This window comes from Arachis stenosperma, chromosome 7 (assembly GCF_014773155.1).
Source record: "Arachis stenosperma cultivar V10309 chromosome 7, arast.V10309.gnm1.PFL2, whole genome shotgun sequence".
NCBI lineage: Eukaryota > Viridiplantae > Streptophyta > Magnoliopsida > Fabales > Fabaceae > Arachis > Arachis stenosperma.
In genome coordinates this window covers 91059394-91076170 of record NC_080383.1, presented here as the reverse complement: position 1 = coordinate 91076170, position 16777 = coordinate 91059394, and the positions used below count along the sequence as shown (strand labels likewise).

The 16777-nt window shown below is 42.0% G+C and overlaps 3 protein-coding genes across 3 annotated transcripts; all 3 read left to right on the top strand.

The window, feature by feature from the left end:
* The first annotated feature begins 3488 nt into the window (after positions 1-3488).
* On the top strand, positions 3489-7384 carry LOC130940135 (uncharacterized). Its single transcript, XM_057868184.1, has 6 exons — positions 3489-3537; positions 4268-4413; positions 6001-6519; positions 6604-6829; positions 6921-6975; positions 7204-7384. The coding sequence occupies exons 1-6, from the start codon at positions 3489-3491 to the stop codon at positions 7382-7384; spliced, it is 1176 nt and encodes a 391-aa protein (XP_057724167.1).
* Positions 7385-12566: 5182 nt separating this feature from the next.
* On the top strand, positions 12567-13136 carry LOC130940238 (pseudo histidine-containing phosphotransfer protein 6-like). The gene is made up of 2 exons (XM_057868327.1): positions 12567-12998; positions 13077-13136. The coding sequence occupies exons 1-2, from the start codon at positions 12582-12584 to the stop codon at positions 13134-13136; spliced, it is 477 nt and encodes a 158-aa protein (XP_057724310.1). The 5' UTR covers positions 12567-12581.
* A 2385-nt stretch (positions 13137-15521) lies between these two features.
* Positions 15522-16535, top strand: LOC130940449 (protein LURP-one-related 12-like). Its single transcript, XM_057868577.1, has one exon. The coding sequence runs from the start codon at positions 15654-15656 to the stop codon at positions 16290-16292; it is 639 nt and encodes a 212-aa protein (XP_057724560.1). The 5' UTR covers positions 15522-15653; the 3' UTR covers positions 16293-16535.
* Positions 16536-16777: the final 242 nt, after the last annotated feature.

Here is a 16777-nt window from a genome sequence, read left to right as displayed (position 1 = left end):
GCACCACATCGAAGGAAAAGCCCTAGCAAGGAAATTAATCCGAGCTGGATACTACTGGCCGTCGATGATGGCAGAATCCAAAGAGTTTGTCAAAAGGTGTGTAAAGTGCCAACAGAACGCCAACTTTGCCAGGGCGCCGGCCTCAGAGTTAAGCTTGCTAACGACCTCCCGGCCATTCGCTCAGTGGGGAGTTGACCTCTTAGGACCCTTCCCGGTCGGCCCTGGGCAGGTCAAATATCTCATAGTGGCAATTGATTACTATACCAAATGGATAGAAGCCGAGCCACTAGCTAGCATATCCTCGGCCAATTGCAGGAAATTCATGTGGAGGCAGGTGATAACACGATTCGGGATACCGGAAGTCGTCATCTCGGACAATGGTACACAGTTTACTGACAAAAAGTTCACAGAATTTCTCAGCGGCCTGGGTATAAGGCAAAGGTTCTCTTCGGTAGAACACCCTCAGACGAACGGACAGGTAGAGTCCGCCAACAAGGTTATCCTTTCAGGGCTAAAAAAGAGGTTGGACAACAAAAAGGGTGCTTGGGCCGACGAGCTAGCATCGGTCCTCTGGTCTTACCGAACAACCGAGCAATCCTCCACCAAGGAAACTCCTTTCCGACTAACGTACGGGGTGGATGCAGTAATACCCGTAGAGATCGGTGAACCGAGTCCGCGGTTGCTTTTGAAAGGAGTAGAGGAAACCGTGGAAAAGGACCTGATAGATGAAGCTCGGGCAATGGCCCATTTGACAGAAACGGCGTTGAAGCAAAGAATGGCTCTGCGCTACAACACCAAAGTGCTCAAAAGGGAGTTCGAGCCAAACGACCTCGTCTTAAGGCGAAATGATATCGGCCTGCCGACCCCCGGAGAGGGCAAGCTAGCGGCAAACTGGGAAGGCCCCTACAGAGTCAAAAAGGTGATGGGAAAAGGGGCCTTTAAGTTAGAAAAGCTTGATGGCAAGGAGGTCCCGAGGACATGGAACGCGGACAACCTTAGAAGATTCTACTCCTAGACGACGGAACGACATGCCGGCTAATCTAGCTAAGTAGTTAATTTGTCGTTTGAACTTTATAATAGCTTTCAAGTCCTTTATGTGGTTACCGAATAAGATATACTTGTGCAAATTCTCCACCCTATTTTATCTCCACTTTTCAGATAAACCATCTCGTCATAACTGACGACGACCTGCGACCCGGGACTGATCACCCCGGGAGATCACCAACTACTGTTGTAACAAATAACTACACGAAAGAACACGATCCGACGAATAAACGACAAACTATAAACCAAAAACGGTTAGAAACGATAACGCGATCAGACGAATAAGAAAAAGTTTATCGCGATAACACGAGCAAGCGACCAAAAAAGGTCATTGTTCACAAGCCAAAATAAAAACGGCAAACATCAAATTGTCCACAAGCCAAAACGGCTAAAATCAAGATTATTTACAAGCCAAAACAAGACGGCTAAACAAGAGCTTTAAAACGAAGAATTCATTTCTTGGGAACATCGACGACTTGGCCATCCTTAATGATTTTGCGAACGCCGATTGCCGATGTATCGAACTCAGGAGCAATGACTTTGACCTGAGCTTTAAGAGCCTCTTCGGTCGCCAGGATCGCACCTTTCCTCTGCTTCAAGACATCTTTATACTTAGCTTTCCACGTCGCCAATTCGGCCTCCACGGCCTGCTTTCCCCTCCCCATCTCGGCCACCCGTTTCTGTGCCGCGCCGACTTGACTCTCCAAAGTCATTTCGCACTCGACAAGACGAGAAACCGTGTCGCCGGACTCTTTCAACTTCTCTTCAGCCGTGGCGGCTTTCTTCTCGGCAGCAGTAGCCTTTTTCTCTGCGGCGTCGAGTTTCTCATTTGATTGAGTCAGCTGCTCCCGGAGAGTATCAACTTCACTTTTCAGTTCATTATTCGCTTTCCCAGCAGTTTCCAACCTCCTGCGGAGGGACTCCATCCCGGATAGCTCAAACTCCGCCTTCCGGGCTATCACGGCGCCGCGCAAGAGGGTACGGTACATCCACCTCGCTTGCCCGGCAAGGGAGGACTCCTGGAAGTGCTCCTCGGTACCAGGGATCAGCTGGGAATCAATAAAGTTCCCGGCGTCAAAGTTCCTCTCCATAACGGTAAGAGCCCCCTCGGGACTGGAGGACATCTTCCTCTTCCTCTTAAGCTTGGGGACCTCTTCCACCTCTTCATCATCATCCGGATTAGGCACAGAGCCTCCAGTTTCAATCACTTCGCGGAAAGGGGAGGCGTGTACTGCTGTGCCGCCTTCAACCGCGGCACCCTGGGCCGAGGTGCCGATGTCGTCGGTAGCGGCCTTCTGCTCGGGAGCATCCTTATCCTCCGGAGGAGCAACAGACCCCTCAGGAGCGGGTTGCTCATCACCCTCCTCGTCATCAGTGCCTAAAAAGGTTTGAAACAAGTCGGGAAGACCCGTAACCGACGCAGATATATCCACTGCAGGAAAACAAAGAAGGTCGGTTAATCGCCACACAATATCAATAAAAGGAAAAAAGGTAAAGGGCAAAGTAAAAAGCTTCTCACAAATATAATTACGGCCGGACTCCCGGTCACCCATGAGGAGGTGGGGATTTACCGGGTTCTTCCCAAAAACCACCATCAATACCTCGGCAATTTGCTTATCCACCTTCGACATACTCCTATAAGCTACCTTAATAAAACTATTGGACCCCGCCCCGAAACTCCAATAAGTCGGGATGAGCCGTACCCCCTCCAAAGACAACCAAAAGGGATGACGACCTTTGACAGGGCGGACCTTAAAATATTTGTCCTTGAACCCATGGTAAGAATCTTCAAACAACCCGAAAATCTTCCGACCCTGGGCAGACCGGAAGGACATGAACCCTTTTTTGTGTTTCCCCTCCTTGGAAGGGTTTGTGAGGGTGAAGAAGAAGAGGTAAACATCCACGGACACCGGCAGGTCGAGATATTCACAGACCATCTCGAAACAGCGGATCGAGGCCCAACTGTTCGGATGCAACTGCGACGGTGACACGGAAATTCGATTCAAAAGCGCCATTTGAAAGGCTGAAAATGGTATACGAACTCCGACTTGAGTGAACATGGCTTTGTAGAACCAGATCCAGTCGGCGACCTGGCGGGGTTGGAAGTTGATTTCGTACAATCGCTCGTGAGGAGCCGGGACGAAGACATCATAATTAGCCTCCTCGTCAGTCCCTCCACATAGGTACCCGGCTTGTCGGAACTCGGTGAGCTCCTCCTCGCCCATTTGATTGGGTGATTCCTTCACGTCGGAAACAACCCAGGCATACGGATCATACGCCGCGGGGTTAACGGAAGCCCGGGAGACCGTGCGAGCCATACCTACACGGGGGGATCATCCAGTTAGTCTAAGAGATCGGTAGATCGGTTGCTCAGTTCAAGCACACCACTACTCCCCAACTAAAGACAAAACACTAGAGGTGGACAGGGAAAAGCCTACCCTGGAATGGCTCCCCCCCTAACCCGTGTAACCGCCATTGGAAGGCCACACAACCGTAACAAAACCAAGCAACAAGCATACGAAAATAATGCATAAAAGGGAGAATGATTAGAAAGTTACCTTAATTGGTGAGAAGAAGATGAAGTTGCGAAACTGTAAAAACGCAAGGCACCACAACAATATACACAGAAATCTCGTAACGGAGGTGAAGAAGGAGAGGAATAGGAAGTGTGAAAAAGCGCAGAAGCACAAAACCAAACATTTAAAAACCGCCCTAGGAAGCGCGAAACGGCTGGGGGCAAGATAGTCTTTTCAAACAGGGTTTTTCACCCCATTATGAGCATTCAATGCTCGACGCAAGAAACGAAGCGATGAAACGGTTGCTTGAGCAACCAAGGGACACGCGCGTTGGGGGCATATCCCACCCACGAGCGGCCGACCAGACGAGATACGAGACGACACGCCACTGGTAGCTCCCACGACTACCATTGGCGCGTGGGGGCACTGTTACGGCCTGGCCCACGGTCCGCGCGGGTCGACCTGACCAAAGTTCTACCCGACCCGGACACGCGCCCTCCAACCGACCCGGACACGCGTCCTGTACGGTCGGCACGCGGCTGCAGGACAATGTCCTTGGGGATATGGGCCTGTCCTCTCAAGGGGCCCACTGCTGACATGTATATAAGGGGAAGATTGGCTCTTCCCCCGAGGTACGTCACATCCTTTCACCCTATCATTCTGCCCGCCTGCACATTGCTGACTTGAGCGTCGGAGTGTCTTTGCAGGTGGCACCCCCCCTCATCATCTCTCCACGACCAGTGCTCGGCTACTCGACAACCCGCAAGCAGTGCGACCCAAGTTAAGGCGCCCTCACCCCTACATCCGTCCACCCGATCTGTTCGGAAACCGACTACTGAACAAGTACAATAAGGTAGTGTTTGTTTGCAGAGACTAGAACTGATACTGGGGGACAGGGTCTTAGTATTGTGTTTGTTGAGGTAGAGACTAGCATTGAAAAATGTGTCTCTGTCTTAATAATTTGAGTATTTCAGTGCTTCAAAAAATTGGGAACACTAGAGACTGGGACAGAGACAGAACTTCAACTAATTATTTTATCACTAAAATACCCCTAATGTAATTATCTAATTCCAACATTACCCTTTCCCAATCTGAAATTAGGGCTTGAGTTTATAACAGCCCCTCGATACATCTTCTCCTTCTTGCTTGAAGGAGGTCCTGCACGGCGTCCATAGCCAAAGGTCCGTCCACCTCGCTGGCCTAACCAGTTGAAGGTAAGCGATTGGCACTTCCAACCTCCTCTTCCGAGGCCTCCATTTCTGACGTCTTCTCGCTTGCTCACAGATTTTGTGGTCCGACGAAGCTACAGGAGAGAACCTGCCGTGTCGGTGTGGAGGCCATCTGAGAGTTGTTGCGAGCACAGTTTCCGTTATCCAAGTTAGTAAAGCTCCCTGTCTGTGATATGGGTTCTTGTGACTTCATTTGGTGTGGGATGCAGTTTGTATGAAGAGGTTTGGGTGTAATTTATTTTGTGGATTATGCTCTGTTTTTGGTTTACTGGGTTTGGGAAGTGGGAGAAGAAAGTTGAAGTGAAATGTATGTTTTAGTTACTGTTAAGGGGTACTGAAAAAAGCAGATTAAGAATTGAACATAGAAGATTATACATTCAAACAAGATGTGTAGAAGGTTAACCACGACAAATTGCATGGTTTATTCGAATTTATTCATTTGTTGATTATTTATTTAATTCATGAATGCAGCTGAAAGACAGTCTACTTTGTGACTTTGTTACAGTTCTATATGACAAACAGAATCCATTTTTTATGTTGTAATTAAGGTATTCATAGTTTGTGACAGTTGATGTAACTGAATCTGATACAATGTTTGTAGTTGTGTCTATGTTTATAATGTGTTTATTTTTTCTGAATCTAATACTATGTTTGTAGTTTGGTACGAAATGAAATTAATTGTTGAATTGACAATGTTACTAAGCTTGAGCTTATGTTTTGTAATTGATACATACAGATTTAGATGATGCCTTGTTTCTGAATCCGCAAAGGGATTGCACGCTTGCATATTTCTGTTAACATTCTTGTCTTGTTATACTTTGCTACCGGAAATCAAATAACCACATCTTTAATTACTCTTTGACTCATTGTTAAATGATAACCTTACTTTTGAAAATGTCAAAATAAAATTTTCTTTTGTCACAGCTAAGTATAAGGATAAGCATAAGGTAAAAGGAGAAGGGAGTTAACCTAATTTAGAGACTTACACTACTTTGTTGTTAACCTTGGTTTTCATAAAAATGCCAAAGTCCAAACTCCATACTCCCTTTAAAGTTTTGTGTGTTTCATATTTTTTAAGTTAATAAAAATATATGGTAAGCATTTGTTTGGATGAAATAACGTTATTAATAAATAAATTGTAATGAAAATTCTGAAGTTGTGTAAGAGTTCTTTGGAAAGTTTATGTTTTTTCTTTTAAATGATTTTGCTAGGAAGAAATGGAGCTGTCGGAAATTATTAAGCGATGCGTATCTTTTTATGAAGAGATGAGATCCAATCATGAAGAAAGAATGTTGTTCTTTGTGCTTACGCTGTTTGTTTACTTTAGGGGTAGAACTAGTGGCCAACTATCGTTAGGCGGAAGAATGAATAGTAGAATTAGACGTGAGACTTTAGAGCGTATTGTTGGTGAGGGTGATAGGAATTGTATCTGGGAGTTGAGAATGAACACAAACGCCTTTGCTAACTTGTGTGAGTTGCTCCAAGTTCAGGGCGGACTTATAGAGGATGGTCATGTAAGCCTGCCGGAGCAGGTTGTGACCTTCTTAATTATTTTAGCGCATCACAAGAAAAACCGTAGTCTACAGGTTAGATTTTGTAGGTCCGGCGAGACAGTTAGTAAGTATTTTAATAAAGTTTTGAAGGCTGTAATACGGATTCAAGGGATGTTGTTCGCGAAGGCTACACCAGTTGCCGAGGACTGTGTTGACCCCACATGGCGAAGGTTTAAGGTAGAGCTTATTCGATGTTCTCTATGATTCACGTTTATCTGATGGATTCTCTATCTGAATATCATAGCTTTCTATGGATGGTAGGGTTGCTTAGGAGCATTAGATGGCACTTATATAGAGGTGACAGTCCCCGAGTCTGAGAAGGCAAGGTACCGCACAAGAAAGGGTAAAATCTGCACGAATGTCTTAGGAGTGTGCAACCGAGAGATGGGTTTTGTCTACGTACTCAGTGGATGGGAGGTTTCAGCATCTGATTCACGGGTACTTCGAGATGCAATAACTTGTCGTAATAGTCTTAAGATACCCCACGGTAATTCTGCCATCTCTAGAGTTAAGTATATACAACTAGATTGAGTTCATGATAGCCATCGTCTTACGTTGTTTGCGCTATTTGTGCATAGGTAATTACTATTTAGTTGTTTTCGGCTACACAAATGGTCCGGGGTTTCTTGCACCGTATAGAGGGACTCGATATCATGTAAGAGAGTGGGCCCAGGGAGCACGCGCACCGTGCAACTACCAAGAATATTTTAACCAGGTACACTCTTCTGCAAGGAATATCATTGAGCGATGCTTTGGTTTGCTGAAGAAGAGGTGGTCCATCTTAAGGAGCCCTAGCTTTTATCCCGTAATGACACAATTTTAGATAATTATTGCCTGTTGTTTGCTGCAAAATTTCATTAGAAAGAGTATGGAGATGGATCCGGAGGAGGAAGGTAGCATATTGGATGAATTTACGCCCGATGGAGACGAGGAACAACATGGATTGATCGAGGTGGTCGAAAACACGAACGAGTGGAGTCACTGGCGTGACAACATAGCAAATGAGATGTATGAAGAGTGGCGTGCAAGTCGTACGGAGTAGTGTTGTGTGGTTTAGGGATGTTGTAATGGCGGCAAGTTAATTTGTATGAATAGTAGAGTGTTGAGACATTATAACAGCACATCATTTAATTTTCGGCTACTGCGTATTTGTGATATTGTTTGCTGTTTTATTTCCATTTGTCGTGGCAACGACCAGTGTTTTAATAATTGAACTACTTGACTATTTTTTCCTTATTTCATCTCTTATGGTAAAGACCAGTTTTACTATATTTTGTTTGTAGTGTAATTCTTTGCTACTCCATTTGTAATTTTTGATGACCTACTTTATTACCTTGGCTAATTAATGTTATTGTAACTTACATCATTAATGTAGGGTTTTTATTATCTTAATGTTGGTAGCGAGAAATGGAGAACAAGCGAATGTGGAGTGATGAAGAGACACTGGCCTTTGTTGGCTTCATGGAGGAGTTTGTCGTTGACGGTCAGAGGGTTGACTGTGGGCAGTTTAAACCGGGAACATTCGAGAAGCTGGCTTTGAAAATGTTGGAGAATTTCCCCGGTTGTACACTAACCGCGAAGCATTGCAAGAATAAGCACAAGCGGCTCAAGGAGAAGTACCAGTACGCCGCTGATATGCTTGCTTGTAGCGGATTTGGATGGAACAACGAGAAAGAATGTGTAGAGGTTGACAGCAAAGACGTCCTTGATGCTTGGTTGAAGGTGCGTGTTTTTGAGGAATTTCATTGGGTGGTTGCCATTTTGTGCTACTTGATAAATCTATTTGAATAATTGGGTTATAATTTAATCAATCATGATTATTTGGGTGAAATTTTTCACCTTTAGGATTGCTTTGTTTTAGCATTTCGCTATTTGAATTGAAATTTGACATGATAGGATCCTAGTTACCAGTGAACTTAAGAGCATTACAATCTAGATTTTTTTTCTTTTTCTTTTAAAAAATGCTTCTTGAGCAATAGCATTGACTACAAAAGAATTAATCAGATAGCAGAACAGCAAGACATGATTATGATTTTTTTTATTCTAACATCGTAGTCTCTAAATAGGTTATGAAGCAAAGACCACTAATGACCACTAATTCAGATTTTTTTATTCTAACTACTCATGTATTGAACATCAAATCACCACTAATTCGGATTCGTTATTACTACGCATGTATTGTTTGACAAGTTTGATTATCTGGAATTGTGTTATTTTCTGAACATTACTGATTCCGTTGTACATGTTTCGCAGGCACATCCGACCAAGTTCTACACTCCTGGCAAGCCATTTCCTTTATTTCACCGGCTGGAAGGTATATTTGGCAGGGATAGAGCCACGGGAGCCGGGGCCGTTAGTGGCTTCGATGCGGAAGAACAGGTTAACGAGGAGACAGACGACACTGCTGCTGAATTTGATCAGTCTGAGATGTCTCCACCTCCAGACCAAGAGGGAGTTTCAGCAATGCAAGAACAAGCATCACATTCTGAGGCCGGTGCGACCGCGGGAGGAAGAGAAAACAAGTTGACGTACTCAAGAGGATGGCCGATCAGATTCAGCAATCATCGGCTGACCAGCGAAAGAATGCCCAGCTGATAGCTGATGCCATTGTTGGTGTGAACGAGAAGTGGAAGGTTGGCGAGAAGCTCACACAGCTTGGATTCGGTGATGACGATGTGGTGAGGACGATTCTAAAGTTTGCCGAGAGTCCTAATGTGTATGCACATTTCTGGGGCTTGTCAGATTCGCAAATGATTGCGCTTGTGCGTTCCATTATATGAAGTTCAAGGCTAGTTAAATTTATTAACATTGGGTTCTGGTATTAAGCTTGGTTAAGGGTGTTAAGTTTTTGGAGGTTGGGTCTTAGGATTTAAGAACATTGTTATGTTTATCACGGTAAAACTTTGGTACCCTCTGTGTGTTGCTATGTTTTGGTTCCTTAACTATGAAATTTCCTTTGTTTTGATCTTTTTTGGATGAATACTTTGGTGGTTGATTATCAAGCTTAACAAGTTCCTCCATTTTTTGGTTATATTAATTTGTATTATGATTTAACTTACAAAGATTTCTTCCTAGTAAGTCTAATAATTCTGTTTCAATTCTTTTTAACAAAAATAGTGTTTTATAACACACACATAGGCAACATGTTGATACATTTGGCAGCCAAATGACTTCATCAGAACTACATCATGAGTGTAAACATACATATCCACTTATACAAACAAAGGTGAAATTTCTCTCACAGGCAAAAATGGCCTTGAGACAATATTGGTTCAAAATATGAATTCCTTCCATCTTTTATACCAAATATGTGCTATTGTTATTCACATCTTGTTCAAAGGCCATACTACAACTTACACAACACAACAATGATCAACAAAACACAAAAAACGGAGACAACAAGTTGACCGCACATTAGAAACTTCAGATACACAACATCAGAATGAAATTTTTCCACTCGTTCGCTCGTCTTAAAATTAAAGTTAAGCTGAGAAGATCGATCATCTCCGGAGTCAGAAGGCTGGATATTTGGGCCTGCCCATCTAAACCATCCACATCGCCTTGTTGGACACGCATAATACTTTCTACCCGGGTTGGCCACGCTATTCGAAACTTATAACGGTGCTCTTAACCCACACTCACAAAAACAGTCTCCCATTATGTTCCCGCTGCCGTACGTACCACTTGTTGATCTTCGACTTGAGGAAGCCATTGTTAACCACCCTACAAATTTAACAGTAACTTAAACAATTTTAATGTAGTACACACAACACATAAAAGAAGAAGAGGATTCATATATGAAACAACCAATGATGATTCAACCGAAACAAATGCAGAAATGTAAAAAAAAATTTTGGTTGCAATCATGTCTCTGTACCAGTTCTTCTCATTTTTTTTAAAACAAAAGGAAAGTTTCTTAGAATAGTTTGAGCATCTAGACATAGTATATCATCAAGACTGCTGTAGACTTGTATTGCAGGTTACACTGATTCAGAAATTGTTAACTCATTCGCCATTCACAAACAGGAGGTTACATTATAACAATATTATAAACGGTCAACTAGTTAGGATGAATATCAGATAAGAAGAAATGAACAATTTCTGTGTAGGAGGATATGTCATTATTCCCCAAAAGATTTCCACTTTGCGCAATTACAACGTATATACATTTTGTATATATAATAGTTTGCATAAACCCTCTTAACCATATACAATAACAAATTAATACACAGGCAGACACAAAAAGCCTGTTTCTAACAACTGCACTACAAACCATTGTTAGGAAGCAAAATGGACAAATTCATTGAAACCACAAATTAGTTGATGCAGAGAGAAAATCAAGTGTGCTTAGTGCATTTGCTAGATAATAAAGTGTGCTTAGTGCATTTTCTAGGAACAAGTGTGCTTAGTGCATTTGCTAGCTAAATTAGTTGCTACTACACTTAGCAGTAGAGTATGGTCACAAAACAGCTCCTAATCTGAATTGCATTAAATTGCAAGACAATAAAATGAACCTAGAGAACTAACTATAGGATACATCTTAGGAGGATCTTTCAACTACAGCAAAACGGCCTTACAGCTAGTTTCGTGACAAACATCTCGCAAACAATTACCAGGAAAATTCTATGATAACTTGCATATCAAGTGTTAACTGTGTCACCTCTTATTTGACAAAGTTCAAATAACAAAATTTGAGTACATATAAACACTTTATTATGAGTGATTAAAGCAGAAAGATGGTTAAGTGGACAAATAAATGGATAACTCAAATTGAATAGGTTATTTAATTGATAAAAGGTTAAATTTTAGATAGTTGCTGGAACAGATACCTGCTTAATTAAGCTCACTTCTCTTTTCAGCAGAGCAAATATTCGTCAGCAAAATTACAATTTCACAATTGAACATACATAAACGAAATACCATTGGAAGACAAATATGAGCAATTATTGACAGCAATTCCTGAGAAATGCCTTCACTCAATATTTTAAATTCTAAATTCAATTCTATGTTCGGCAAACGGTTGAGAGGTCTGAACAGAGAAGCCGGAATTAAAGATGAACTAATTAAAGTTTTTGAGAAAGGAGCAAAACAAAAAAGACAGCAATGCAAACAAACGCTACCTCATAAACGGCGACGAACAGAGGCACAGATCCGGCACCGTGGCGACGCACACCCACAAAGATCGATTCCGCAGCAGCGTCACAAAACAGGGGTCACTAACGGGTCCACCAAGTCGAACCAGGGATCACTGCCGAGGGGCCTTCGTCGATCCGACCAAAAAAGACTGAAAACCTGAGGTCCAAGCGGCCGCGGGTCAGGCTCCAACCTACGTTGCCGGAAGAGGACAGCAGGAACGGTGGCTGAGAGGAGAAAGGGGGTGAGGGTTTGCCACTATCGAAAATAAAATTGTTTTTGGGGGGGTTAGGGTTCTTTGCTGAAATTAAAGGGGCATTTTAGTAAGTTCATAAATTTAGTCTTCATCTTTTACTTCAAACTAAACACGATACTGAGACATAACTCAGTCTTGTACACCATCACACCAAACACAATACTATACTTATTTCTGTCTCTGTCTCTTGGTCTCTGTCTCTCTATCTCTGTCTCTTGGTCTTTATCTCACAAACAAACGTTACCTAAAAAACTAAAGGAAAGCATAGCTTAATTAAGATGGTAAATTTTTCGCATAAAAGAAACCACTTTTGCTATAACTCAAATGATGGAGTATTCACATACTCACCTAAAAGTTTCGAATATTATTTCTAACTTAAAAAGGGAACACCTTTGCTACGAAATGTTATTGTAAGAGAGTTGTATATCTCATGAATTAAACTACGTGGCTACTTTACTATAAAGTATATGAAGGGGAAAGTGTGAACAGTGCAAAAGGGGGGCGAGGGGTGACTGACAAGTTACCGGGTGGAAGGAGTTGTGGGGGGCGGGGGTGAGGAAGGTGGAAAGGAGAGGCGCACGCGAAGTGACCGGGAACGGGAGGAAAAGGTGATGACCTGGCCTGGGGGTATGTAGTAGGTCTCTCTAGCATGGTCCGGTAGATACCCCACATTGATCTCGGTATTCCCCCTTCAATTTGCACGCCTTCCATTCATGCACAAGAGGAACCCTTCCCTTTCCTTTTGGAATATATAGCATGCTCCCCCGTGAATATTAGAGGCCAAAACAAAAGACAAGAAAAGGAAGTAGTAATTAATTAAGAGCGAGTCAAAACGGGTGTGCCAGTGTGGATGCTTGGTCTGGGTGCGGACCTCTTGTGGGCCGACATGAACCGCCTACTGGGCTTCCTCTTCCACCAGGGAGTGCTGGACGAGCACTTCTTGCAGCTTCACCACCTCCAGGACGAGTCCTCCCCAAGCTTCGTCTCCGAGGTGCTCAACATCTACTTCCACGAGTCTGAGAAGCTTCTCAACAATCTCAGATCATTGCTCATGGACAGGGACTTCTCCGACTACAACAAAATGGCAATTCATTTGAATCAATTCATGGGAAGCAGCTCCAGCATTGGTGCCAAGAGACTCACCACTGTCTGCCTTGCCTTTCGTGCCGCTACTCAACACAGTAACCGTCCTGGATGCCTTCGAGCCTTGGAGATGCTGCAACATGAATATTGCTATCTCAAGAACAAACTGCATGAACTATTCCAAGTAATTCAACTACTCTTCATTATTACATTATTCATTATTACATCATCATCAATTCATCATAATATAATGTTTGTGCAGATAGAGCAGCAACGTGCTTTGGCAGCAGCAGCCAGATACCCACTGCAGAATAACCAATAAAAAAAATCCATCTCCATCTGCATGGATTAATTGTTTTAACATATTCCTAATTAAGCTGGCTGGCGGTCATCGCCATTTTGAATTCTAATATATTAATTAATGTAAATATATAGAAGCCAGCGCTCATGCATGCTCGCTCGCGCTCTTCTAATCAAGTCTCTATTTCATTCAATATAATCTTCTTTCCAAGACAACTGCATGCCTGGGCATGAAACTCAGATTAACTATATACTCTTGTCAATACCTACTCAATCACTTCCACGATTTTAAAGCTACGCTTTATGTTTCCTAATTCCATTAACTAAAAGAGACACGCACCTAGGGAAAAAAATGAACCCGCTTGAAAATATTAGAATAGAAACAGTGATAAAGTTTGACTCTGACTAAATCTTGCACAACAAGTAAATTTTGTTAGGAGCCAATTGAAATATTTGTATAATTTATATAATGTGTATAATGTACGATTTATTTGATTCAATATGAGTTAAAACATCAATATTCAAGATAAAATATTACTAATTTTTCAAACACAATATACACATACTATCCAAAATAACCATCCGAATACCAGAAATAATAAATATTTAATATCCTCCTAAATCGAACATATTTATACCTGAATGTATAGATACTCCATTAATTTCTTATACTTTCTCAACATTTATACATTGTTTATAATTGTACGTATTTATGAAGAAAATAACGTATAAACAAGGAAAAAGGCTTTTTGGCACCCAACAATGACCCAATAGGAAGTAGAAGTAGGCCCATCTTTCACCATCTACTCCGCGTCTGGATTAAATCGCACATCTTATTTGGGTTCTGACTCTTTGGCACTTGCAGAGTTACCCCACCCAACCTTGCCAAAAATCATTATCGATGTATACCAAAAATAGAAAATCATTATCAATAAACCAACGTTCAACACTTAATCAGGCTCTAAACAGTAATATCTATTGATGTGTCAAAACATCCTCCACAACATAATCAAACATCTGGAATACTGAATACCACATAGCACTATTATTATCCTTTGAAGCGGACCAATGACATGTTCTCAATTAATTGAAATACAAAAGTTGGGTTATTCTGTCTTGTAAGGTAAGTTGGTGAAGAGATTGATCTCCGGAGCCAGCATGGGCGGTGAGGGTGGGTCAACATAAAAAAATAAATAAATAAATAATCAAAGTCCGTTATCTACTCTATCCACACCAATATTATTATTGACTAATTTATCCTCAACCCCAAGTAGGCAAGTACAAGTAAACTATAACAATGAACTCAAGTCAAAGATTGAATTCATTATTATATTACTTAAACTAGAAGCTACTTTTCTTATCTCTCCTTATTATCATCAAACTTTTTTCAATTAGACGTATATTTGCAGATGGGATTCTCGTGCGTTATATAGTTGTTGGAGTTGCACGAAAAATCATGAGATAGTGACACATCTGGTCAATTTGTGAGGTATGGACAGTATGGTGTATGGTGGTAGGAAATTGATGACCCCTCCACATTTCGTGGCTTTTGACTTTTACAAGTTTAATTTTTGTAGCCATACATATACAAGGAGCCATATTCCATGATGGTATATACTACTGTAGCCTCTATATATGTATGGAAGCATTTGAATTTGATTGGGACGGTACGGTACGGTGGGGTCTAAATATATGGGCAGAGTCTGGCATACAATCATGCATACAATAATCTTCTATTCCCCCTTCCACTCCATTCCAGTTGCTCTCACTCATTTTAGCTGGCAACTTCCAACATTCTTACGGTTGTTATTAGTTATATCATAATTTGATGATTTGGTTTTTAGTTTTGGAAAGTATGAGTTATTATTAGACAAATTCTGGGATGGGAGAATGGAGCCAAAACAAAAATAAATTGGGATATTTAATTTGTGGAGGAAATGGAGCAAGTGGCAGCGAAACCATATCTGAACTCTGCCACACCCTGCAAACTTATATATTCCAAGTCATCCATCCATAACCACACATGTATTTCACTAGTCATGAATAAGCCAAGTCTTTGAAGGAAAGTGATTGGCTATAACGTGTAGAAACTTTCGGCACAGATTTGAAAATTTTAAAAATAAACTATGAATAAATTATTATTTGTATCTGGATCAAACTTTTGACTTTTTAGATCTAGAATTTTAATATTATATCATGATACTATTTATTTCAAAAGTTTTAGCTGATAAAAAAAGATAACACTAATGATTATATTTCTAATACTCCATAAACTTCCATGGTGGCTCGTCATACTTTCCCTTATTACATGAATATATTTGTCCATCCGTAGAGTCACATCAGGTTCCTAGATATTTTAATTTTAAATTGTTGGTGTAGAAAGTAGAAACTATATATGATACCCCACAGGCCAGGCGAGACACACACTGACACCGCCATCTAATACACTCTGAATCTGTTCCTCCTCCCTTTACTTTCTTCCACATTATCAGTATAATATCAAGCTATCTAATTGCTCTCATCTCTCCAACTAACAATAATGAGCGACGTCGTCTTGAAGGAAGACACAGACACGGAGACGGAGACGCAGCTGACGGTGCTGAAGACGTCTCTGTTTTTCGCGGGAGATGGCTTCACCGTCTACGATTGCAAGGGTCAACTAGTATTCCGCGTTGACTCTTACGGACCCGACGCCCGCGACAGAGACGAGCTCGTTCTTATGGATGCAGACGGCCGTTGTCTCCTCACAGTTCGCCGGAAGAGGCCCAGTCTGCATCAACGGTGGGAAGGATTCAAAGGGGAGAGAAGGGAGGGGGACAAGCCCATCTTCAGCGTGAAGAGATCATCCATCATCGGACGCTCAAGCGTGACGGTGGAGGTCTACGATAACCCAGGTGAGGAGTACCACATCGAGGGATGCTTCTCCCACCGCTCCTGCACCGTCTTCAACGCTTCCAAGGAACCAGTTGCCGAGATCAGACGCAAGGTGGACCCCACCACAAGCGTTATGCTTGGCAAGGAAGTCTTCTCCCTCTGCGTCAAACCTCCTTTTGATTCCGCTTTCGCCATGGCCTTTGTTCTCGTTCTCGATCAGATCAACGGCGACGATCACGATCTTCTTAACACTGCTCCGGCCGACCACCCTGCTGTGCACCCTCTCCCTCAACACCAGCATTAATTAATTGCTCCATCTTTCTTTATTAATTACTTAACCAGACATTAATCGTCCTTTAATTTGGGTGTCACCCTCCAAGGGAACCTCTGCCCCGTCTTTTATGCTCCATCCCCTGCATTCTAAGATTATTAATAATAACGTCTCTCTTTTATGTGCTTCTGTAAATTTTATATTATTATCATTCATAATATATAAATATCAGCGATGAGTTGCAACGTACCTTTTGTTTATTTGTGGTTAATTAATTCAAGTCTCAGATTTGCCTTGCTAGCTGAAGAATTCAATTTGTTCACAATATTCGACGTATTCTATGGTCTTCTGGATACGTCATGGCTATGTAGCTATGGTGCCATTGCTACTTCGCTTTTAAAATGTTGATGTTTCTGAAAAAACAGAAGAGTAAAATCAACGTGTATAATCTTGAGAAACCATGTTGATGATGCACATTTCATGTTTCAATATTTTAATTAAGACCATCGTTATTGAAC

What these genes read in the sequence shown, in the direction of transcription:
- LOC130940238 (XM_057868327.1), top strand. Translation starts at nt 12,582, where the DNA reads ATGCTTGGTCTGGGTGCGGACCTCTTGTGGGCCGACATGAACCGCCTA. An exon ending in AACTGCATGAACTATTCCAA is followed by an intron (nt 12,999 to 13,076) that starts GTAATTCAACTA and finishes ATGTTTGTGCAG; the next exon opens with ATAGAGCAGCAACGTGCTTT.
- LOC130940135 (XM_057868184.1), top strand. Translation starts at nt 3,489, where the DNA reads ATGGCTCCCCCCCTAACCCGTGTAACCGCCATTGGAAGGCCACACAAC. An exon ending in CATTGGAAGGCCACACAACC is followed by an intron (nt 3,538 to 4,267) that starts GTAACAAAACCA and finishes GTGTCTTTGCAG; the next exon opens with GTGGCACCCCCCCTCATCAT. An exon ending in CCACATGGCGAAGGTTTAAG is followed by an intron (nt 6,520 to 6,603) that starts GTAGAGCTTATT and finishes TATGGATGGTAG; the next exon opens with GGTTGCTTAGGAGCATTAGA.
- LOC130940449 (XM_057868577.1), top strand. Translation starts at nt 15,654, where the DNA reads ATGAGCGACGTCGTCTTGAAGGAAGACACAGACACGGAGACGGAGACG.